Genomic DNA, 25,544 nt, shown 5'->3' with positions numbered 1-25,544 from the left:
ATATGCATGTGTCTGATAAAATCAGGCATTTACAGTAGGAAGGGTAACAATTAGTATTAATATTAAGTTGTTTAGCTGATATAGTTGAACACGGGAATTATTTATAATCAGCAATCAGCTATGTGGGTTAAATCCATGTGGAATGAAATGAACTGTAAATCATTATTTGTTACTTTGCAAAGCAACCTAAAATAAAAATACACATGCATCCACAGAAAACTAATGAAATGATTGTACAATGTGATGCAAATAAAAGTGTTCATCATAAATAAGTTTAATACATTTCTCAATTAGACAGAAGATTTAAAAAGTGATATTTTGAAGCCAAATAAATTATAATATCTCTGTTTTTTTTCCCTCCTCTTCCCCCTGCAGGTGATTTTTATCCTTCAAGCTTGGGACCTGGGAGCTTCAGGGTCCTGCGCAGTAGCTGTTTCTAGGACTGCACTCTTCTGGACAGAGATCTTGATGTTGTTCCTAGGATCTGCTGGAGCCAGTTGCCTAGCTTGGGGGCAGGGGGCCACTGCACCAAGTGCTATACACACTCCATTTACTCCTTTGTGTACCTTATGCAGACTTCAGTGTCCACATCACTCTTGTGTAACTTGCCTGTTAGACCAGAATTGACTCTGAGACCAGCGACAAAGTCATAACTCAAACAAGGAGAGCATAAACAGGTGAGAAAATTTCCAACAGCATATATAAATGTACACACCTTTTTTTCTCTCCACATGAAACTCTGTGTAGTGTAGTTCAACAACCAAATGAAGTAACATCAACACAAATACATTTTTGAGTCATGATCATTTTTGTTTTATGGTGGATTTAAGTCCTAAAATAGTAACAACACTTGTGTTTTAAAGGTCATTAAAAAAACCTGACTAAATATTACATTTCTAACCTCTCTGTCAACAAAACTCGCAACTGTGTTTTTAAGAGATAATATGTCATCACATTTTCTGTCCTTTTCCCCTGCAGGACAAAGGACGAAGTACAAGTTAGGATGTAGTTCAGACAAAACCAAAAGAAAAAGCTGTTCAAGCCTAATTCATGAGATTTTTTGTAAGATTTTGCTAACTACATTTCCTGTAAAAGCACCAAAAAAAAGATATTACAAGCTTAATATGTCATAGGTGCCAAGAATTCAGTGCTCTCTGTTATTTACCAAGAACCACGGAACAGTAGATTTCTATGATCTCTGGCATGTTTCAAGTGCTCCAGGAGTTCATCACAAGTTAATATTTGTGTTATTCTAGCCCATCCTCATCCTTTTTATTTTTAAAGTAACTGGAATTAATTATTTTGAACAGATGTCTTTGTTATAAAATGTAAAAAAAAAACAACAACAAAGCAAAACAAAGAAAACAGGCCACAAAAACCTAAGTAATGCTACCATCTACTCACTTACCTTCAATTAATTTGCACTGAACAGTTATCAAAGAGGTGACCCACACCTTATTATTCTTTACATTTTAATGAGTTTTCCTGACTTCAGTGACTCATGATCAGAATGATGTTGTGGAGTTTCCAAAACCTTTACTCGCTTTTGTGTCTAAAGCCAAAGAGACTTAAAATATTCAGTACACTGCAGAAAATTGGTTCTTAATTTATTTGAAGTTAGGGCAGTTGTTTACAAACCACAAATCTTTTGACATGGCATCGGAATCATCAAATAAAGCCGGAGTATGAGCATGTCAGTTTTTAAATATATTTGAAAAAGTGTCATATGTTCATTATAAAAGTGTATGAACACATTTTAATGCGAAAGAAAATTGTTTCAAATCGCTCAAGTATGTACAAAGAAAATGAAAGAAAGAAAATTACACATACAGTCAAAACCTGGATTTTTTTCTCTTTTTTTTTACACTTAATTACAGAAGAAAAATTACAATTTTTCAAGGTTAAATAAAAAAAACAAATCGATGTGAGGAATCTTTTCATTGTTATTGTTAATTTCACGATGCAATTATTGCATTACGCTGATGCTGTCAAGATACCCTGCAACAGTTTTTAGTGTCTTCACCATTAATCCAAGAAAAATATGTTGTTGAACTGCGTCGCACAAAGCCGCTTAACTTCCTCTGTAGTAAAAAAAAAAAAAGAAAAAGGGGAAAAAAAAAAAAAGGGTCAACGTAAGGAGAAGAGGAGATTACTGGGACAGATGGTGTACTTTTGGTAAGAATGACATACATTTGCTTTATGCCAAATAGGGGAGACGTACCGTTTACTTCGATCAGATTGGCGTTCTTCTGATTCAGGATCACGTACAGTTCTCTCTGGTCTGACTTTTTGCCGACTACCCAGTAGTCTGTCATAGCTTTTACGATGATTTCCTCATCTTCGTCAACCCTGAAAGACAGAAAGAACTACATGTTTCAAACGAAGGTGTTCACCACATTCACAGTGGGCTCTTTGTTGCTTGAGAGATCATGTAATGTACCAGAGAACATTTTAACCTACTCAAAACCCCCCAACTTATTACACTGCAGGATTGCAGTGTAATAAGTTGCTTCGAAGACGGAAAGAATGTGGATATGCAAAGATCCCAGGAGTGTCGTAATAAAACTGAAAATTACACGGCTGTGCTGAAACGCTGGGAAAATGAGTTTGTACTTGTACACATCTTCTTTGTTTGATTCTAAAATACACAACTAAAGATGGTCTAATGCTGCTGTGATCACTCTTATTATTATTATTATTATTATTATTATTTATTTTTATATAAACCAAAACTAATCAATTCTTTATCCTCTCTGGTCACCATTAGGAACACCAGCAGTACCACCTATCTTATCTGTGAACTGTCATTAGAGAACTCTTGAAGAAATGCCTGATGGCACTTAGTAAATATAGCTTAAGTTTCACTAAAGTGTCCTCTGATTTTACCTGGCAAAGTCACAATTGATATCTCCCAGGATCTTCATGAGGTCAGGATGGACAGAGGTGAGGCAAACACTGGCGGTCTTCCTCATGTGGATAGTGCTCTTCTCTGCCAGGTTCATGTGGTTGAAGTAAATGAACTTAAACTGGGGCTCCTTTTCTGGCCTGAAAGTAACAAAAGTAAGCAAAAGTTAAGCAACTTATAAAAAGTGCCGATAAAATGTTAGTATTACAAATTATCCTTTATACCTGATAGTTTAGAGAACCTGGGATTTATGACTTTAAGGTGCCAGCACAGCTTTTCAAAATCTGCATGAAATGTGTGTTACCTTGATATCCAGTAAGATCGGTTAGAGTAAGAGACAAACAAAGTTAAAGAGGCTGGGCCAGTCTCTAAAATCATACTGTTACCAAATGAAGCCTTAAACCAAGGTATCATTTTACTTATCCCTGCTTCATTGGTTACCCACGCTGTGCCAAGTTAATGAGCTGGAGTTTACTTAACAAAAGTGCCTAAACTGCATCTATGGACATGTGTGTGAATGTATTCAAATAAGTGATTTTTATACATGATGTGTGTAATTATTTACCATTGGACGAGGCCAAACCAGGACACAGACCTGAAAGCTAGCTGATAAATTTGCAGTGGCATTATTTATTGAGTGGATTCTTCACTAGGGTGATTAAAAAGGAGCCCATCAAACTGCCTCGGTCAGGTTTGGATTACCTGCCGGGCCGTGTCTGAAGCTAACTGCTGGAATTAAAGGAGCGTTGACCAGGATGCCAGTCCTTAAAGCTGTACTGCTTGAGTTACCCCTAAGTAGTGACATGATGCTACCCAGTGATAGTAAGAGTCTCATCTATCACTGCCAGCCAGGCAGAGCTAATGCTACAGGCCAATGACAAGCAAAGTGGGAAGTGTAATCACCAAGCACACAAATCAATCAGCTTTCTAGTTATAGCAGACTGACTGACAGAAACATGAATGTCATCGATACTTACAAATATGACGCACAAATGACATTAAGGTACGTTATTCTGAAAAGAGACCTGAGACTGCTCTTTTCTAGCCTCATTTTCTAATTTTGGAGTTCAGATTGCCTTTAAATATCCTCCCAGTCTTCCTGATACTGTACAAAGGCACAAGTAGAAAAAAACTATTTGATTTATTTTGAATACAGTAATGTGCAAAAGTCTCGTGTTTTTCTACCCAGGTATGCTTTGGCCTTGGGTCTGGGATCACTATCATTGCTGAAAAATGACACTGGAGCCAATCAAATACTTTCTAGATGGTATTTTATGGTGGACCAAACCTGCTGGTACTTTTCTGGATTCCATCAATTTTGGCAAGATCCCCACTGGCTGCAATGAAGCCCAAACCATGATAAAGCCTCCACCAAGCAGACACTCAGGGTTATACTGTTCACCTGACTCCTCAGTACATACTGATGAAAAGTTGAACCAAACATTTCAAATGTGGATTCATCACTCTAGTTAGTCGCCACTGATTTTCACTCCAGTTCTTTAAAAATGACTTCTTGACATCCACTTGTAAAGTTTCTCCACATTTCTTCATAACACTGCACAAAATCAAACTACTTGGTGCAAAAATACAATTTCATGCATGTCAAACTGTGTTCTCTTTGCCATTTTTGAAGATTTAACTAAGGAATTGGGAAAACGTTGATGTGTTTTTGTGGCAGGCTGCTAGTAACAAAGTATCTAAAGATGCAGTTTTATATGTTATAATATTACAAGAAAGTCTGGCTGCTTGGAAGCAAAATATAATAAATAAATAAGGGGTGGCTCAAGATTTTTGCACAATACTGTAAGCACACAAATAGTCCTTCGATGTCGTAAACATATAATATTAAACTCTTGAGCTACAAACAATAAGATGTATGTCTAGTTTCTAAACCCTGGTTTTGTGTTGCAATCTTTATGTATAATTTTAAAATAAAATGAATAAATATCTGCTGTAGGTATGGCATTTTGTCCGTATCACTTTTTATATCAACAATATTTGTAATTTGCCCAGAGGTGCATCATTATGCCCTGTATTCTCTGTAAAATGAAGCTGAGGTAAGCGTAGCAGCACCACATAGAGATTAGATCAGGAACATGCCAAGCTAAAAGCTAGGAAAGAGGAGAAATTGCAACAAACCCTGATATCCTGCGGTTGATTGTGAACTGTTCACAAATATCAGAAGCCAGCAAAGTAAGCTGAGGGCCCACCAAGCTGTCCAACTGCTCACAGAACTCCCTCGTCAGCTCCACAGAGGCTATTAGGAAACAGACGAGTGAACTGTCAGCTGTTACTGGACATAAGGTGAGGAAAATGTAATAATTACGTTTTATAAGAGCAGCAAAAACATCAAAATGCCGAACTGAAAAAAGCAAAATGAAAGTGAACTTTCATCATTAAACCGGGAGGGCACACACACTTACCACTGATCATAAAACAAGCTGCTGCGCTCATTGCCTGGAGATCAAAGCAGATCACTGCAGGTTAAAATCAAGGTCACACAGGCCAGGAATCACACTAATGTGCGGGATATACTTCATCATTTTAAAATTCCGCGCACTAATCCCTGAAGTCCACATCGTTTGACAGAGCAGTGGAATATATTTTATCCCAAATCTACTATTCATAAACAGAAAAAAAGGTTAAATCCCCCCCAGTCACAGATTACAAGAATCCTCCTAAAAATGAATAACAACTGCCCACTCATTTTTAATGCATTAGAAAAAAAAAAAAAGAATCAAAACTAAATAAATCAAGAGAAATGAAACAAGCCTGTCATGCCAGAGTGTTGCATTTAACCTACTGTACCTTGTAAACAATCAGATGCAGCTCCTCGTAGCCGTCCTCTGCAGAGACGAATATTTTTGGAAATCGGAATTTGGCCTCCGGATCTTTCAGATTTGTAGGTCCTGTCAAAAACCTGAAAAAGACAGACGCAGTGTGCCTGGGTTCATATTCACAGACCAGGTATCAAAATCAAAACAGATGATCTAATTACTCAAAACCAAATGACTGAAAATCAGAAAGCTCAATTGGTGCCCAAAACACACCAAAAAACAAAAGCACACGATGCTATTGACTCTTTACCCCTTGAAACCAGGAGTAACCCTGAGCTGAACGGTTTCTATCATATTTCAGGCCTGTTTATAGAACAACATGACTGGATGTGAGAGGGTGGTCTCTGCCAATGCAGCTTCCCTTAGAAAAACCTGGAAACTATTTTAATGGTTATCAAACCACATCTTTATTAAAATATACTGATATAAACTCGTCATTAAGGGTACAGGGGAGGTCATCAAATGTCATCTTTATGGGGGAAAGAGTTAAGAAATGAACCTGAAGAATGATGGGAATGAAAATATTAAGATATGCGTGATGCTGGGAGCACATGAGGTTTCCAAAACAGGAAAAGCTCATCCTCTGAGAAGCAGTTAAGGTATTATTTCTAATCACATTAGATTTCTATGAATCTATCTACTATCTCAACATCTGTTGGATGGATGGCCCTGAAATTGCGTAGATGTATTTGTAATCTCCGGAAGACGAAGTATTTATTTGTTTTGACTGATGTGTTATGAATCATCACAGTGCACGTTTCTCCGTAATAATCAACAGTTGTAGTAAAGTAGCATATTAGCCTAAAGCCAATAATGGATGGCACCAAATCTAATCAGGAATTTACCACACAAATATGAGCTTAATGTTCTCAGGAGCAAAAACCGTTTATGCCTCTTTTGTTCACAACAGAACAACGAATTCACTGTTATATAGTTACACAGGAATTTAGAGAAACCACTTAAACTGCGGTCGTGAGTTCTCAGAACCTGCTCTTTGAGCAAAAAAAACGACAACATCACAGAACGTAAGTTTGGATAACATCATAGAAAGCTCACGGCTCTCCAACGGGAGATTGAGAGACCAGTGTTGGACTGTTAGAACAGCTTTGAAATTCATATGAGTTGTTCGCACTAAAGTAAAAAGCACCATCACTTCATGCGGATACCCTCTCGGCGCCAGCTGCGGTCGCAAGGCTGGAGCCGAACAAAAAACACCCTGATAACGACTGTGTTTAGTCTGTTCCTTCCCATTCCAAGGCCACCTGGGTTGGCTGGAAGACTGTTTACTTAGCCTAGCAGGGCAAAGGACACTGTCTCAGCTGAACTCTGGACACGCACACACATACATATACACTGATATGCACACACTCATCCCCCCTCCCTTTCCAAACGCCTTCGACGCTTATTCCCTTCCGATGCTGACGGTGGATCAAGGAGACCAGTGCACGCAGGCCCGGATGCACTGTCTAAATCGGCTGTCTCTCACCCTTTACACACCCCTGTTGCTTGTCATGTGTTTCTTTGGTGTATTTAGAGTTTTTTCATGTGCAGAGGTGTTTTTTTCTCCTTATCTTTCCTTATGTGGTGCATTTTCCATTGTTATACCTCTCTGACCTGTCTTCCCCATGTGATGTTTGTGTAATGCATGTATGGTCAGAAGGGTAAGTCAGCGCTGGCAAAGGTCGGCAGCCTTAACCCAATTTCCTTCGGGGTCAACCTTCAGGATCAATAAAGTTTTATTGAATTGAATTGAAAATTATGTGTAACAATTTAATGTTTCCAATTAAATGCACGTCTATTGTGTAGTGTTGTCCAACAGACTCTGCAATCCTATGCAACTTCCATTACTGCAATACCTTGTCTTGATTTAAAAAACATTTCTCAGCATTTTTCAAGAAATGCTGTGTCGTCTGTCCCGTGTAATTTCAGCAAGAGTCACACTCGGACCACTGTAGCAACTTTACATCATCGTGAGACACAAGTTATTTAAGCAGCATGCAGACAGGGAGGCAACACCTGAGCAAACTTTCTCCTGTTACACATGGACACGGAAACCAAATAGAAAGTTGAAACCTCTCGAGGCTGGAGTGATACTCCACCCCTTGGCTAACAGTACGGTGTGTTAGCCAAGGGAGTTACCTCGTTATCTAATTTGCTTGTCAGTGGGTCGAAATCACACATGGTGTCACACACACATGCATCTGTATCTTATCATTCATATGTGCATCCAGAACATGCCTTTTGACGTATCTGGGATGCCTTGGCCCACAAATGACATTACTCTAGTAACCGCACCACTGCAGGGGGTTGGATTAAAAGAGATGGGCGCAGGGATCATAGACTTACCTCCCATAGTGCAACAAATTTCCAGCAACTTCTGGTCTCATTGGGGAGTCCCTGCCAGCCAACTGAAACAAGCAAATACAAGAGAGTAAAATTATGGATTGTTTAGCCAATTATTTAAGTAGATCTATTATGCTTTCCTTATTTTAGGTCATATTTTCTGTCAGAAAATAATCATTATATTACTAAAGTGTCAGATATTTATATTAAACACAGCCAAAGTTTCAGATAATGGGGTCAACGTTTGTGCAAATGATCCCAGTGAGCCACACTGCTCTAAATGCTACAGTAGCTTTGTATGTTTTAATGACGGTGGATCCTTCTATGGAAACTAACAAAACCATGGACACAGACCTGTTTTACAAATTATATAAAAAGCTTAGCATTAGCTGTACAGATTTATCAAGACAAGTTAGCCATGTTGTCATATGATATACACTATGCAATATCGTGAAGCAGTGGTCCTCTTCTCTACAGTCATGACACCTCCTTTGACCATTCCTCGATTTGCCCTTAAAATAATCTAGTGGGCTGGAGTTCTGCAGAAGTCCACTTTTTTCACTCCACCTACCTCTGGTTCTGAGTGTCTGGGGAAAAGCGAGGTGGTCAGATATTTGTACAGGATCCTCATGTCATCTTGTTCCAGCCCGCTCCTGTAAACACGACCACGATGCCAAAAATGACACCTTGTAAACGTCACATTGCACTAATGAAAAAAAAAAAAAAAACTAAATGCATGGATTCATTTTTATCAGGTGTGCTGTCAAATGTGTTATGGATCACTGGATAGATATTAAGAGAAAATGCCTTACTATTTGCTGTTCAGCAGTGGCTATAAATGGGATTCAATGAGTGCTGTGCAGCAGATGCAGCTGCTTAATTTGCACAGTAATTAAATATTCCTTCCTGTTTGTCCATCTTCAGTTCACAGTGAACGATTATGCTGCTCTCAAGTAATTTCATTAGCGATCATGTAATTCCCCCTGTGCTTACACACAGAGCCGGTGGCCGACAGCACAATTAAAAACAAGTGACATGTCAGGGAGCGCATAAACCACAAAGAGGATTAACTGCTGTGTTTAGAACCACCACTGTTTACCCAGCATGCCATTATTCGTGTGCTGATGCCAGCACATGATTTTACCTTAATACACCGGATGGCTCAGTCAAATTTGACAGATGGTGGGTTTGATGGACAAACATACAGTTTAAAGCACAGCATCAACAAGTGTTGTATACCAGATAAGTTGGTCATTATACAGGAAGGCTGTGTATTTGATCAGACTGAGGCTCTCCTCCACTCTGTTGACAAAAGACTGGATCTTCAGGTAGGTCATCTTGTCCAATGGGAAGAAGCTGATGCCTCCGAATACATCGAGCAGGTCGCAGGACTGCAAGTGGAGAGTCTGCAGATACTGGAAACCCCAGCGTGATAACACACGGACACACACAGACACAGGAGACGCAAAAAAGAAAGGGTTTAGTTTACCTGCCCACAAGTGCTTGCTTACAGTTCAATACAGAAAAGAGGATATAAGAAACTCTTTGACTTGTACCGCATTGACATTCAACCTCTGACAAGCACACCACAGCCTCTCTCTTTCTCCCCGTCTTTAGATTTCATGGTGGACAGGGAAGCCCGTGTTAATGGATGAAGGGTATTCCCTAATTAGAAATTAATTTTTAAAGCAGCTCCTTAAAAGCAATGTTCCGGCTAGTTGACAGAAGTGTGACGTGAAGACAAATAATGGGGGCAAGACAACGATCAAGACGTCAACCATGACTGCAAACATCTTACAGCTTTCCAAGAGTAACGGGAGCATTCACAAATAAACAGTGTCCCTATGACAACTGTCATCAGTGAGGGAAACCCTTGTGATAACAAGGACAGTCAGGCTCGAATGAGTTCTGTTAAAAACACACATGCCGGCATTCTAAGGGAATCATCCTGTCAAAGCAAGGTCAATATACATGCATGCATGATCTGAACTCAAAACATATCCGCCTAGCAACAAAAATGTTATGGCTTGTGAGTATTTATTACCCTGTAGAAGAATTTCTCAAGTTTCTGCATGAGCAGCTCCACTCCGCCAGCTTGCATTGCTCTGGAAAAGGTGCCATTGAAGAGCTACAGCATGAGGAAAATGAGCATTGTTAAAACATGACTTATTTTGGCATCATACAGGTATAAATTAGTAATGTGTGACACTCAAGAGCAATGATTCAACATTCCCCCCAGTAATGTAATCCTTTCATTACGTATTTCAAGCAAAATTCCCTCAACATAATGCACAGACCTGACTTCATGAGAAGTGTTACAACCGGAAAAGACCAGCACTAAATTTAAATGAAACAACAGTATTTTACTGACTCCATGTTGCCTTCTTTTTAATTTCTTCCTGTGTTTTCAGCTGATTGCAACTTTTACATTTTGTCTGTCATTTTTCTCTTATAGATTAACCTTAAAATAGTAATAATAGGAACTTAAAATACTATTTATTTCAGGAATAATTTCGGGAATTAAGAACACATCTAATAAATGAACAAAAAAAAAAAATCCCCTGCAACACTTCAGAGTACCTCTGGGGGTGCAGAGTTGAGAAACACTACTCTAGGGTGTCATTACATGGCTTTGAGCGAATAAGGTCTTTTTATTAGAATAAGCCTCCAATGCAGTAAAATACAATTTTAACACAAATGTGATAAAAGCAATGACATTTATTTTAATTACTTTACTAAACTTTAAGTCAAAGATTTCTTCATCCAGAAGATAAATGTATCACTACACACAGCAGCAGGAACCCTTTGACATTTTCTATATTTCTTAACAAGTCAAACAAATATATATTGTACTATTTCATGTCATTTCAAGAGCCGTGAAATGTGTATTTGTGAGGGGAAATGTTTGTGAACCTCTAGCATTAGTAATTTAACATTAATTACATATTTATTTAAATTATTTTAAGATTTAATAGAGTAGTCATTTGACTACAGATAGATACCGAACCCCAAGTCGTGCTCCACAATGCGTTGCTCAGAGTATGAATGTGTGTGAATGAGCCACGTTGTATAAAGCGCTTTGAGAAAGATAAGAATAGATCAGTGATATATAACAACTATTTTACTATTTACGAATCACCATTATGAAGATGGTAAGCTAGCACACACTCTAGGACGCTTTCAAATTTGCTAAGTAGCTCATCGGCAGAAGAACAATGAACAGCAACGATGTTTGTGTCAAAACTTGGTGTCCACATCTCCTCAGACCTGACATGGGCTGCCCACATTCAGGTCCAGACCAAAAAGGCTAGGCAGCGCCTGTATCACCTACGACAACTGAGGAAGTTCAGGGTCTCTCCAAAGAGCCTCAGGATTTTCTATACAGGCGCTGTGGAGAGCATCCTCACACAGAACATGACATCGTGGTTTGGGAACAGCTGTGTGAAGGACCAAAAAGCTCTCCAGAGAGTGATCCGTACAGCAGAACGCTGCTGCAGGATTGCTCTCCCCCCGCTTCAGGACACCTACACCAGGAGATGCCGGAATAGAGCAGCGCAGATACTGAAGGACCCGTCCCATCCAGGCAACAAACTGTTCCAACTTCTGCAATCTGGTAGAAGGTTCCGCATCTTCCGGGCAAGGACAGAGAGACTCAAGAGGAGCTTCTATCCCCAAGCCATCCGTGCCCTAAACACACACACCCGCCCTCTCACATCATCTATAATTGACTGAGACAGGACTCTCTTCCAGACACTCTAAACCAAGGCACAATGTACATTTCAATTCCTTTAATTCTAAATATGTTTATATTGTCTATCCTGTAAAATAGTCAGATGTCTATTCATATTAATGTACAGAATTCACCTGCTTGCTGCTACTACTGCACATTCACCCAGTGTATATACTATATGTCTGTGTGTATGTATGTGTGTATATATATATATATATATATATATATATATATATATATATATATATATATATATATATATATATATACATATATATATATATATATATATATATATACATATATATGTATATATATATATATATATATATATATATATAATGTTCTTCCTCTACACCCCCCCCCCCCCCCCCCAATTTTTGCACATGTCGAGGAGCGTGTCAGGCTACATTTCACTGTGTGTTATACTTGTATAACTATGCATGTGACAAATAAAGAACCTTGAACTTGAACTTGAAAACATCACCACAGCTCATCTGCACTCTGTTCAAAGTCATGCTGACAAGCGAGAATGTTTAATGACTAAATAATTTTAAAAAGGACGTTTTGATGTGAATGATAAACATTTTGTTCTGAAGAAGAGAAAAAGAAGAGACTTAAAATGGAATGCATTAAAAAAAAGTGCATTCCAGTATAAAAACCTTTTCCTCATCTGTAAAACATGATGGTGGCTGTGTCATGGTTTGGGTCTGTGTTGCTAAATAACAACTTATCACACTGGTGGTTTAAGTGATTTTTGTGTTGTAAATGTTAAAAAGTATGGCAAATTCTAAAACCGCACTCAAACTCACCTTATACATGCTGTAGCACTGCCTTACCACTGCACCATAAACAGTATCCTACAAAAGGCAAGAGGGAAGCTAAGTACAACTGGCAATACTCAGAGATAAACAATGAAGACATACACGAATACTTTTCAGTACTCACAAGCATTTCCTCTTCCTGATATTCTACTGTAGGTGGTTTGCCATCTTTGTTTGGTTTCTCAATCATTGGATTTCGAACCACCTGAGGATGGATTTTTTTTTAATAAAACAGCACAAAGGAGCATTACAGAGTTAAGAGCAGAATGATATTTAAAATGAAGGAGACAAACTCTGGACAAAGACTAAATACTGGGAAGGTGATGTACACATAAGCTTGCAAGATACCATGACCATCCAGAAATTTTCCTCGGGCTCAAAGAAAAACTGCCGGTTCTTCTGTGTGTGCAGGGATTTAGCTGGTTTTGTTGGACAGAACGTCCTGGAACAAAGGGGATGTGACAGTGAAGAAGGGCGACACACCCAAACAACACGCACGGCTCTTAAATTTCTGTCTGTATTTACACTAGATATTTATCAGTGTGCATCTGACCACTTATTGCAACATTTCCCTTTTCTATTGTGCTTCAGGCTTCCTTTTGCTTCATCACAGCTACAAACGCTTAAATTTATGCTCAAAGTACAAATAAATAGACTGCAAATACAGCCATGATGCTGCTGCAGTAATATATACACCATAATACTGATACCTGGTGAATTGCACAATGGCCTCACAAAGGCCGACATTTCGGATCTTCTCGTTCTTCTCAACATCACTGGGGTGGTAAAACAGAATCTTTTTCTCTTCCTAAAACAAAAATATTTGCATTAGGCATGCTTTTTTCATCTAAAGGCTAAAAAGGTTTGCATAAGAACTCTTTATCAGGGAGTCTCACTCACCTCTCCTTCTCGAGGTCCAAACGTGGGGTTGTAAATGAAAAAACTGAGTAAAGATGGTGTGTACTGTTTCTCTTGCATTCCTGAGGCCATTTTGGGGCTGTGGCACACAAAGAGAAAGGTGACATACCTCTAGACTCCATCCAAGTTGCTCTTATGTAATACTTAGACTTGGACCTTTTATTGTCATTGTGCACTTTTTTGCACAGCGAAATTGGGTAGCAAGACCACAAAGGTGCAAAAGTAAAGAAAATAATATACAAAGAAGAAAAAGCAGTATATTTCATATTTTCATATATATATATATATATAAATACACATACGTGTGTGTGTGTGTGTGTGTGTGTGTGTGTGTGTGATTAAACTAAATATGGGGGTGCACATAAGTGGTCTGCAGGTGCACATTCGCTAACAAAATAAAAGATGTGCATCAGATAAGAAGTTGCAACGCCAGTTTGCGTACATAAGATTTTCTGGAGGAGGACAGACCTTTGACTAGAACTCTTGAAGATGTCGAAGAAGCAAGCTCCTTTAAGCAATTACTTTGGTGGTCCTCCACCTCCAAAGAAATGCCAGAAAGAGTCCGAACCGCAAAAGAAGTGCGTATACTCGGAAACGTGGTTGCAGGAGGTGAACTGGCTTCAAACAAATGATGAACGCACACAGATGTAGTGCAGAATATGCTGTGAAAATCCCACTCTAGCGGACAAAAACAGTGGCTTTTATATGTACGCAAATGCGCATTGCAACTTCTTATCTGGTGCGCGTCTTTTATTTTGACAACGAATGCGCACCTGCGAACCACGTATGTGCACCCCTGACTATACACGGTGTATGTAGAAACACTGAAACAGAAGCAGTGTGGGGGTGTATACAAGGGCAGTAATATAATATAATAAATAAATAAGGGTGGAGGGGCTATGATCATTTAGGATGGGAATGGTAATGTCACAGAGACCAAAATATTGCACAGAGACCAAAACATTGCATAGGGGCCAAAATACTGCATGGAAAAAGGGAAGACCAAAATATTCAGTCACCTAAACTTACCTGATCATCAGCATTAGTGTAACTTGTGTCTGCCTTTCCTTTGCTCCAGTGGCCGTTTGGTTAGCATGCCGTGTTCCTACAAAACAAAGACAACAACATCCAGTTATATAGTGACACAAATCCATTGGTAATAATACACTACTGGTAAGGTACACATTTTAAAAGGCGCTGGAAACATTCCTAAGAAATTCTGGCCAATACTGACATGATAGCATCACACAGTTGCTGCAGACTTGTTGCCTACACATACATGGTGGGAATCTCTCACTCCATTAGTTCTCTATTTCACTGAGATCTAAAGATTGCGCTTACTGTACTTAAATGGCCTCCACAGAGTATTTTCTGTTACCCTGCTGGAAGAAGCCATCAGAAGATGGCTACACTGTTGTCATAAAGTAATGAACATGGTCAGCAAGAATGCTACAGTAGACTGTAGTGTTTAAGCAATGGTCGAGGGGCAAAGAGAGTGCCAAGACAATATTCCACCCACCATTACACCATCAATAGCAACCTGAACTGTTGATACAAAGCATGTTGTTTACACCAAAATCTAAGCCTACCCTCTGAATGATGCAGGAGAAATCAAAATTTAGGCGAGCATGTGTGAACTGCAGCTTCAATTTCCTGTTCTTAGTTGACAGTAGTGGTACCCGGTGTGGTCTTCTGCTGCTGTAGCCCCCAATTCAAGCTTTGGCGTGTCATGCCTTCAAAAATGCTCTTCTGCATACCTTGGTTGTAAACTAGTGGTTATTTGTATAAGTTTGCCTTTCTATCACCTAGAAACATTCCCCTCTGCCATCAACAAGTCATTTTAATTCCAAAATTGGATGCTCACTGGATATTTTCGCTTTCCCTGGAAACCCTAGAGACGGTGGATCAGCAGTTTCTGAAATGCTCAGAACAGCTTGTCTGGCATCAACAACGATGCTGCGTTCAAAGCCACTTAAAATCATCTTTCTTTTCCATTCTAATTTTCAGTTTGAACTTCAGCAGGTCGTCTTGATCATGTCTACGTGTCTAAATGCACTGAACTGCTGCCATGCGATTTGCTTATTAGATATTTGCATTTAAAAGTTAGCAGCCATGTTGCTGTGTATAATAATAATAAAACGGTGTACCAGTTTTTGACCATTTTGGTTAAAGTTAGAGGCACTAGGTCACGCAAGGTAAAATTTTAGCAGTTCACTTCATTTACTGGAGATAAAAGTGATATAGTTCAGACGCTTACACCTCTACATTTAAGGGGTGTGTTTGTTTTCTACTCGTTTTACATTTTGTCATTATTGTCTCGTACACATACGGTACTGCAAATGAAATGCTACTACTGTACTTTAGCCGGCAGAGAGAAATACTTGGATATTTTTATACAATATGTGTTATAATAAACTACAAAACAAACACATAAGGAAATTTATGTGATTGTGTACTACTATTGACAAACATCCAGTCAGCGACCAGCCGGAGTCACTCAGAGCAGCTAGCTTGTTAGCTTGGCTCTGCTAGCTGTAGGCTTGTGTTGGCTGTCGGAGGAACCGTCAGTGAACCGTGACAGTAACACTCACCTTACAGAAGATAAACACAACACGTCCATGTACTCGCTGATACAGACAGTGAAAATTAAAAGAACTAATGCGTAAATGGTGTTAATGGGAAGCGAAGCCGCTTGCATTCTACTTCACATCCTTAACTTCCTGCTTTTAGTTACGAGGTGCTACAAGCTCAGTCGCTCGGGTCAAACCGCTTTCAAACAAAGTTTCCTACTCTCCAAATAGGGGGTTCAAATGATCTGTGGGGTGCTCCAGTTTAACTGACCACAACACGTTTTGCTGAGTAAGCATACTGCTGTGCAATAATATTACAGAATTAGAATTTTTAAATACATAATAGCAAGATACAAAGTTTGTCTTTTTCGTTTTAAAATGTTTTTTTTTCTTAATTTGCACCCTTTATATCTTATCTTTATATAAAATTAAATCTTTAAAACATACATTTCTTAATTACGGACATTTCAGGTTATAAATGATGAATAGTACAGTTGATACTTAGGAATTAGTGCCACCAAAACATGCCTGCACCCAGACTGTTTTTCTTTTGATTCTCCAGTAAAGCTGTCTGTGAAGGTTCTCAGTCATCCAGGTCATCGTAGTCAAAGGAGCTTGCAAAGAAAAGCGTCTGGACTTATTTTGATTGCTTGAAGACGTTTCACCTCTCATGAACTGAAGAAGCTTCTCGGATGAGAGGTGAAACGTCTTCAAGCAACTTAAAGAAGTCCAGATGCTTTTCTTTGCAAGCTCCTTTGACCTCCAGTAAAGCTGTAATCTTGTGTGTATTTGTTTTTGATTTAGACTGCCATTTATATGTTGTGTTTCGGGTCTTACCGACAACAATGTGCTTTACACTACAAGTTGTGTCCAAATATTTACATATATCCATTTTATTCTATAAATTTAAGCTTCTTTATCTTCCTTTTTTCTACACCTACAGCCAAATAATCTAACAGGCATGTCTTCTGGACTTTGAGCAACACATGGAGAGGCCTTTTCTGTAACAAAGGCTGACATTTGACAGGGAAATTTAGACCCACAAACGTCTTGATATGATGCACCAGTGCTAAGCACTGCTTTATGTATAACTTTATCATCAAAGCATACTAAACACCATAATATGAGTTCGTTTAATATATACACAGTCAGTTCACAAGTGTGTGTGTTTCCACATGTTTATTTACCACATTCATTGTCAGGGGGGAATGCTACAGACGAGAAACCACATACCAATATAATGAAAAGAGACATTAAGTTGTGATGCCTTTAAAATAAAAAAAAGGCCTTTTTTAAAGCAATTTGTGCACACAGACATTAATAGAAAACATATTTAATCCCTGGAAGTGGATCAGAAGACTCCAGATGTGGGAAAGTGACCAAAGGACCTGAATGCTTGAACTTTTTTCATCTGAAAACTCAGGATAGGACCATGGATTGGAATTCTGGGGAAAAGAATAAACAAATAAAGGAATACTCAGAATTAATCATAGCTCTGCATGTGCCACGTGACAAAAATCAAGAAAACAAGCAAATCTAAATCTTGTGTCAATTCCCTTCAGGATTAGGGAAGAGCTGGTAAATAAACAATAAACACAGACTAAAGCGGTCCATTTTGGATCGCCTAAATCCTTCATCCTATTAACTAAGACAACTTTTTTGTTTGCAAATGGATAATGGGTAAAACTGGGGCAAATGATCGAGCATGATGATGACCTTAATATCAACATGTGTGGTTCACACATGGCATAATGGTTAAATAGGGATCAGAAAATACACCAATGAAACATTCCCAGGATTTCAACATTATAGAAAAACAATACCTTCTCTCACCTCATAGATGTATAGTGCATTTAAGGTTTTCTGATGTTTTCTGATTCTTTGTGAAAGACACCCCCCCCCCCTCCCACACACACACACACACACACACACACACACACACTAAATCTCATATATCACCCAGTTCGTCTCTTTTGGCACAGCCTGTGTTGGTTCATTTCCACCAGCTGAGTCTTAATCCAACTAATAAGATCATTTCTGCCCACATGCTGATTTTTTTGTGAGAAACCAGATACCAACCGTCTACTCCAATTTTGCCATCGCTGTCATCATCAGCTGCTGAGATGAAGCTCTTGGTTTCTGCGTCAGTCAGTGTCCGTGCACTGGGGATAAACCGCTGCAGAAAAAACCTAGACGCACACACACAATGCAACACAATGATATTTATCCATGACTGATATTTATGGATGACAATATACGGCATGTTTTAAAAACAGAAAATAATAAGAACATGGAGAAAGACACCACTTCCTAAACTGGACTGCACAAGTCAAACCTCTTATCAAAAAAAGGATGAATTGTGTAACAGAAATGAAATGAAAACACCACTCACAGTGGATTACTGCGAGACAGCTTAACATTCATCACAGTAATAGAGTACTACTGTGTGATTTAATGTACCGAGCCTCCTTCTTTCTTTTTTTCTTTCTATCAGAGAAATAATACGAGATAGATTCACATTAAATATGAAGCCACACCGCACTGGGTCAGTTAGTTGACGGAGTAAATCCAGGTAGAGGAACAAAAGTGCATATTGAAAAGAAAAGACTAAGATTCAGCGCCTCTGGGAGAGCAGACACCCCGTATCCTTTTACGCACTTGAGCTCAGAGTGCTCGATGTAGCCGCTGTTGTCCTCGTCGAGGATCTGGAACACATCTTTGACCTCCTTGGGTGTCTTTGAGGACAGGCCGCACAGCTTAAAGAACTTCTTGTAGCAGAAAGTGTCCGGAGCTGAAAGCATACAAATGTTGAAAAAAAGAGAAACAAATACAGAAACAGAGCTGACCCGTGAGGTTCACCGGGCCGGGAGGTGATGTGGAGATTAAAACGGCATGTGTCTGCAGCGACGGTAAAGTAGGTAAAGTGGTCGCCCCATGATCGGAAGGTCGGCGGTTCGAATCCACTTAACGGCTACCCTGAGGTACCCCTGAGCAAGGTACCGTCCCTACACACTGCTCCCCGGGCGCCTGCTTAGTGGGCTGCCCACTGCTTCACTGAGTGAATGGGTCAAATGCAGAGAAAAACAAGTAATTTCCCCATGGGGATCAATAAAGTATCCATTATTATTATTATTTTCCTCTTCCCTCCCCCCTTTTTTTCTTTCTTTTTTTAAACTTTTAAAGCCAGCAGCCATGCCCCCACAAATATAAAAAACAGAGAAGATTATTAAAACCCCCTTTTTAAAGTAAATAAATAAATAAATTCAGATTTAAAGCGGGTGCGACTTTAGTAGCGAGGACACTGTACAATATTGAAAAGCTGTGGAGAAGATTATGCACCTTTCTGCAAAAACAAAAACAAAACCAAAGAACTCGACTACAGCAACCGTTTATTCGGCATTTAATGTATTTTATTTTGCATATAAGTCATACAACCGTCATAATTGATCATGTTTAGTTATTGTGTGGTCCAGTGTGCATAAGTTGACATCCTACCTTCACAGTCCTTAATGGCATTTTGGATGTCGTCAGCGGAAAGAATGGATGTGAGTGACATGTTGGTCCTGCAAAATAGAAGAAAAGTCTTAAAGAAACACACATAGGTCTGTATTTTTCTTTTTTCTAATGATCTTAACCTACATTTGGCTGTTTGATATCCTCTCAGCCCACTTTTGTATCACACTGGATTACCTTTTTTAATATCTGTAGTGGTATCTAGGTTAATATCATCATCCCATAAGACCTCAGGTTATGAGTTTTTGATGAGTGGGCTTCATGTGTTTTATGTACAATCTCTATTTTATCAAAAAACTCCAAACATATTTTCTGTCTTATCGTTGATGCCAGGTTAATTGTGCTTTTTGATTGGATCTCCCCTGCGAGCTTGTTAATGGGCTTTTTTTTTTTTTTGGCCTTGTTTGAAGTGCTTAATTGGCTCTGTGCAAAAATAATTGGCACTTAGGGACTTTACAAGAAAAAAAATCAACAGAGGGAGGGAAGGAGTAAAATTTGTGATACTTAAACTTCCATTTCAGAACGAATAAAAAAGAGAACTAGGAAAAGTTAAAACACCCTCCCCTGAGCGCTAGACAGCTTGCTGTCTTTAAACAAAAAATAAACGTAGATAAAAAATGATCTGCAAGTTTTTATCAGGTTGTTTTAGGGGAATCTGTTAAAAGCATGAGCAGAAACAGCCCGAACCTGTATTTTGGTCAAAAATCTCACCTTTCTGTCATGTTTGGAGGAATTAAGCAGTGCTAGACGAATTTAAAACTTTCGTCACGTCCCTGAAAAAGTAACCCAAATAGTCTAAAGGCTGTGCCACTGCACCAACAGACCACACCAGACAGATACCACACCTGTACTGAGAGTTTACCTGTGCAGCTGTGGGCTACTCACCGCAGTTGCCTCGGTCCGGGTCCAAAAGCAGCAGCAGCAGCAGCAGCAGCAGCAGCAAATAAGACTCTTTGGTGGCTGCCGACAGCTGGCTCTGCCTTATATACGACGAGTGCGATGCTTGAGTTTCCAATCTGTCCGAGGATCAAATTCTCCCGCAGCCAGCCGCCTCCGTCTCGTGTTCCTCACCCGCTCACCTGTCCAATTAACCTATACGGTTTATATCCGCTGCACATTCTCCTACTCTCTCTCCCTTTCCCCCGTTACTCATATGGCAGCGTGTGGTTCGTCCAATCAACTTTCTCCCCCTGTGTTACACTGCTCTCCCTCTCTCCCCCTCCCTTACATTTTCCCCATCCCATCTCTTCTCTTCTCTCTCTCTCTCCCTGCAGGTGCATTTGAAACCTTAAAAGTATCCAATAATCAGTCTGGCATCATTTCTTTGTTTTGTTTTGTTTCTTTAATGAAGAGTCTCTTTGATTTGGATGACTCAAGCAGGTCGTAATTTATCAGAAATACTCCATTACGCATGCTCTGATAGTAAAAATTCAGAAGTCAAAACCTCAGTGTTTGTTGCAAGTGAGCCATCAACCTGCCTAACAAGTTAACATGAAGATTACAAGTTTCTTTAGTGAGAATTTAGATATATGCATATCATTTGTTACTGTCAGAGGTTTTGAAGCTCTCACTCATGCACCTGTGCTAAAAGGTGAGAGGCTGGGTGGGGCCTGTGCTGAAGAGCCTGCTGGCAGCCTGCCACTCTAAACTGATGAATTTGTTTCCTGCAAAGGGGGAAGCCTTCCAAACCATCTGACGCAGCAGCGTCTCTGGTGAATCCAGTCAGCACTAATGGCTTTAGGAAAGAGGGGGGGACGGGTGCTTTCTGTAACTAGAACCAGGGGGAATAAATCTAATTATTTTTTTCAAACTTTCAATTGCTGCAAATCTCTGACTTAACACTTTGCAAGTAACAGCATTTTCATCAGTCTCACCTACTTGTTACACAAAAAGATGAACTATTTACCCCAAGAGTAACTCCACCTCTTTATCTCCAAGCCTCGACGTTTGCAACTTTAACCATCAAGCATCTGAAAACCCTCTTTGTATTTATTTATTTTAAATGGCGACACCTTGTGGTTGCTTACTATTATTGCGATTATCAATCAAGTTTTGCTCTTGTATGTTGTTGTTGGTTTTTCTCCCACTTTGGAAGGGAGGTGGAATTTAAGCATTACCAGATACTGTAAGAGATAAGAGCTGGATTATGTAGAGCAGGAGTCAGGTGTGTGTCAGCGTATTAGTGAATCTAGATTAAGAGGTTATGTAAGTCTCACATCAGCACAGCTGGACGTACTTGTAATGCATTAATAGTGCAAAAGTCAATTAAAACAAAATGCATTTAAGCAACCAAAACAGGACCTTACACCTCACACAAATCAAAAACTGAGCGCATTATAGTGGAAAATTTTGCATATACAGTATGTGCACTCAACTGGTCTGCTGCAACAGGCTTATTTGGTCTGATATAACTACTGGCACTTAATAAATAATAGATAATTTTGAGTAAAATAAAAAGGTTTGTTTATTTAAATAATGACTCATTAAGGAAAATATAGTATAAACTGAATGCATACAAATCAAGTACATTTCATTTGAACAGAGTCCATTAAATTCACAGGTTTACATTGTACTTGTAATAAAACTACATGTAAAATCTACACGTAATCAAATGATTTAAAGTCAGTTTGCACATAGATATTTTTGAAGTGTTTTAGGTGGGTTGATTTCTGAACATTGCATATCATATCACTTCCATGAATTGTTCACAGAAGATACATGCTGTTGCAGATGTGCTTTAAAACTGCATTCTTCTGGATGTACAAGAGAAAATGCCCCTTCTTTTATGGTCTTAGCAACCGATTCAATAAAAGAACTACATGTTACAATCCCCCTTAACCCATCCATCACCTATTCAACGTTTGGCTCCAAAATCTCAGACGGTGATGCAAAATTCTGAACTCGTGACTTCAATACAGGACTATACAAACCCATGGGGGTGACATTATGTTGGCTATGATCATCATTTATACAGAGTCAATTACCTGTCTGTGTGACATTCGCCTACTTGTTTAGCATTTTAGTTAAAAGTTTAGCATTGATTTATTTTCTTAAAATAGGCACATCTGAGCCATATTACCTAAAGATTACCTAAAGAGCCAATTCACAGGCAATGGGGGAATTGATAGGTGGGTGGGTGGATGTTACATGTAGAAGTTTTCTCATGCATTTAAAAGAATGTTTTTGAATTTCTTTAAAAAAAAAAGAAGCTATCATTGATTTACTACTTCACAACTGAATAGCAAAGAACAGGGTCAGACTTGTCTTACTGAAAAAAGAACCTTTATTGTTTTCTCATCGTCCGTCCGTTTGCCCTAAAAGTGCATCATCACTGATCTCACAGAAAGCAGAAGTCACAGTAAAACGACGACAGAAGTGAGAGAGAGAGAGAAAGACACGAGTCAACCACGCTATACACTTAGTTGGTTACATTCATCGTGGACAGCATTGGGGTCTGCACTGCCAGAGAAAGAAAGAGAGGGAGCAGTTTGTCCATGGTCAGGGGTGAAAGGTTGAGTGTATAAAAGTGGTGTGGAGAACTGAAGAGAGACAGAGAGAGAGAGAGTGAATGGGAAGAGGAGAAGAAGAGAGGAAAAGGATGTCTTGATTCAAGTTGTTCCTTTAGAGTTGTGAAGTCAGTCAGTTGGTCAGTTCATTCATTTAAGACTTGACCATGGCAGCGAACTCTGTAGAGGGAGAAAGAAAGAAAGAAGGTTATTGTTTTGCTTTTGTTGGATGGCCTTTACATTGTTCTTCTGGAGGTAAAGATTTCCTCACCATCAACTCCGATCTTGCCATCGCCATCAGAGTCACCGGCCTGAAGAAATGTCTTTGTCTCAGCATCAGTCAGAGCTCTGGCACTGGCAGAGAAGTTCTGCAGGAACAGCCTGGAGAGGGTAATCAGAGACAAAAGATGAGCTTTTTTTTTTTTTTAAAAGAGAAGCCTTTCTTTGAACAGTTGTTTTCTGGGATCACAGTGAATATTTTGTGCTAAACCGATCATCTATTCAAAAAGCATATTAAATATCTCTAACTGAATGCTTCTTGTTCTATTGGATGCTGAGGTTTTTGGGCTTTGTCATGAAAAAAATGTAAGCAGGCTACAATTCCTTTCCTTTGTCCTCTGTTCTACGTCACCCTACAGCGAGAGGCACTGAAGGAGAGAACTGGTATTGAGTTGCAGTCTAGGAGAACACCCAGTAGCCCGAGCTTCTCAGATGCTTTTGGGCCTCTGACATCATTCTGATTTCACTGTGAGCCAGAGAAAGATGATCCCAGTGCTACAAGAGCTTTGAGGAGCTTGTGGGTGAAATTTAAGAGAGGGTGCCTACTTCAGCTCATCCTCCTCAATGAAGCCACTCTTGTCCTGGTCAATGATGGCAAAGGCATTCTTGATCTCATCGGCGGACTTGGCTGCCAGGCCGACCTTAGCAAAGAACTCCTTGTGCTTGAAGGAATCGGCAGCTGTGGAAAGATGGACAGAGGGAGGTTATAGCACAAACACAGGCTGTGGTGTGTTTTGCAGAGGCTGTAGTTTCTGCATGTAAGGCCTGGCATTTGGTTGTATCCACTTTCCCTTCCTGACCATCACTCAGCTTTTTTTCTAATGTGCAGGTCAGCTTTTCTTACAGTAGATGCACTGGTGCATGCTTTATGCTGAGACATACAGCCATTTAAAGCTCTCTATACTACTGGCAGACACCTGAGATTTTTTTTTCTTTTTTTTATAATATTTTGCAACTGGATGCGAAGTTTTTGCAGTCACAGTTTGGCTGTTGTCTAGGCTTTCCCTAGGTTAAAATGCTATGAGTTTCATCATGTTTACCTTGGCAAGCTGCAAGGGCTGCAGTGATGTCAGCTTCGGTCAGGACTCCGGCGAATGCCATTTTTTAACTGAGGGAGGAGAGAAGAGGACAAGTCATCGGTTAGTCAGTCAGGCTGTGGGGAAATCTGACACGATGAAGCAGCTTTACTCTCAATCTAAGGCCACCTTTTAACTTCCCTCAGTGCACTTTGTAGTGCACTGCTCAGAGTTACAGAGCTTCATGCAATACTCATTATGCCATGCAGTATAATTCACAGTCCCTCTCTGTGAGTCTTCCAAGCCACAAAAGGTAGTCCAATTTCTCCAAAATAAAGCCTTCCAAAAGGCAAAAGATTAAATCTCCTTTGCATCTGTAGTTGAATTTTTTTTCTCTTTCTCCGTTTCGTTCCTCTGTTAGTCCAAAGCTGAAATCTGGCCTTGTGATGTTCAAAATCTGGACATGATTTACATCCCATTGCATGAAGAAGTAGAAGCCCTGTAACTCTCTGAGTCAGGAAGTGGACTTGCCTACAGGTCTGCAACTCTTCAGTGAAACTCACCTTAGGGTCTGGCTAAGACTAGAGTGGATTCGCTCAGATGAATCTGGTGACTGCAGTAAAGCCCCCAGCGACTCTCACCAGCTTATATACCTTGTCTCACCCGAAATATGATGCATAGGCTATGTAACAGACACTGTGTGCAAAGCAGTCAGTCAAAAAATGTGTCCAGTAGACAGAGCTGTTCTATTTATATGAACATAAATGAAGATGCTTAAATGGTAGGCTAAGCGTAGGCCTATGTGAAAGTGCTTAATATTGCATAAGGCTAATAATATATGTTGCTGATTTGGTTGAAACATACTCTGCAGCCTGTTAAAGTGTGCAGAACACCTCAGAGTGAAAGCTGGGGTAAACTTTTATATTATCTTTGACAGCCAGAAAGTCTTATTCCAAGTCAACCGTACTTAATACTGTTATTATTTTTTTGTTTTTGCTTTGTGTTTATGTAATTTCACTTGTTGACTGCGCTTTAATGAATGTCGTTTCAAACGCTGTCTTTAATCATGTTTAAATGACAAATGTATTAATGTGAAAAAGCGT

At 39.4% G+C, this 25,544-nt stretch overlaps 3 protein-coding genes across 3 annotated transcripts; all 3 read right to left on the bottom strand.

Annotated features, from left to right (window-relative positions):
• Window positions 1–250: 250 nt before the first annotated feature.
• On the bottom strand, window positions 251–16,308 carry ccz1 (CCZ1 vacuolar protein trafficking and biogenesis associated). Its single transcript, XM_086303093.1, has 17 exons — window positions 16,149–16,308; window positions 14,587–14,662; window positions 13,540–13,636; window positions 13,350–13,447; window positions 12,988–13,081; window positions 12,764–12,844; window positions 12,628–12,675; window positions 10,130–10,213; window positions 9,325–9,500; window positions 8,657–8,738; window positions 8,089–8,150; window positions 5,714–5,825; window positions 5,329–5,362; window positions 5,045–5,162; window positions 2,887–3,045; window positions 2,222–2,349; window positions 251–2,081 (listed from the first exon to the last, which is right to left on the bottom strand). Exons 2-17 carry the CDS (start codon window positions 14,598–14,600, stop codon window positions 2,026–2,028), a joined length of 1,443 nt encoding a protein of 480 aa, XP_086159219.1. The 5' UTR covers window positions 14,601–14,662; window positions 16,149–16,308; the 3' UTR covers window positions 251–2,025.
• A 983-nt stretch (window positions 16,309–17,291) lies between these two features.
• On the bottom strand, window positions 17,292–20,792 carry pvalb9 (parvalbumin 9). The gene is made up of 5 exons (XM_086303092.1): window positions 20,526–20,792; window positions 19,623–19,690; window positions 18,786–18,918; window positions 18,207–18,316; window positions 17,292–17,572 (listed from the first exon to the last, which is right to left on the bottom strand). The coding sequence occupies exons 2-5, from the start codon at window positions 19,681–19,683 to the stop codon at window positions 17,547–17,549; spliced, it is 330 nt and encodes a 109-aa protein (XP_086159218.1). The 5' UTR covers window positions 19,684–19,690; window positions 20,526–20,792; the 3' UTR covers window positions 17,292–17,546.
• Window positions 20,793–22,900: 2,108 nt separating this feature from the next.
• On the bottom strand, window positions 22,901–25,150 carry LOC147323016 (parvalbumin beta-like). The gene is made up of 5 exons (XM_086303091.1): window positions 25,005–25,150; window positions 24,466–24,533; window positions 23,972–24,104; window positions 23,418–23,527; window positions 22,901–23,326 (listed from the first exon to the last, which is right to left on the bottom strand). The coding sequence occupies exons 2-5, from the start codon at window positions 24,524–24,526 to the stop codon at window positions 23,301–23,303; spliced, it is 330 nt and encodes a 109-aa protein (XP_086159217.1). The 5' UTR covers window positions 24,527–24,533; window positions 25,005–25,150; the 3' UTR covers window positions 22,901–23,300.
• Window positions 25,151–25,544: the final 394 nt, after the last annotated feature.

The sequence above is a fragment of the Aulonocara sp. 'chitande type north' Nkhata Bay genome, linkage group LG8 (assembly GCF_057382095.1).
Source record: "Aulonocara sp. 'chitande type north' Nkhata Bay isolate Kocher_YH1m ecotype deep benthic linkage group LG8, A_spYH_male_GT1.1, whole genome shotgun sequence".
In the NCBI taxonomy this organism is placed as follows: Eukaryota; Metazoa; Chordata; class Actinopteri; order Cichliformes; family Cichlidae; genus Aulonocara; species Aulonocara sp. 'chitande type north' Nkhata Bay.
This window is presented reverse-complemented; position numbering and strand designations above follow the sequence as displayed.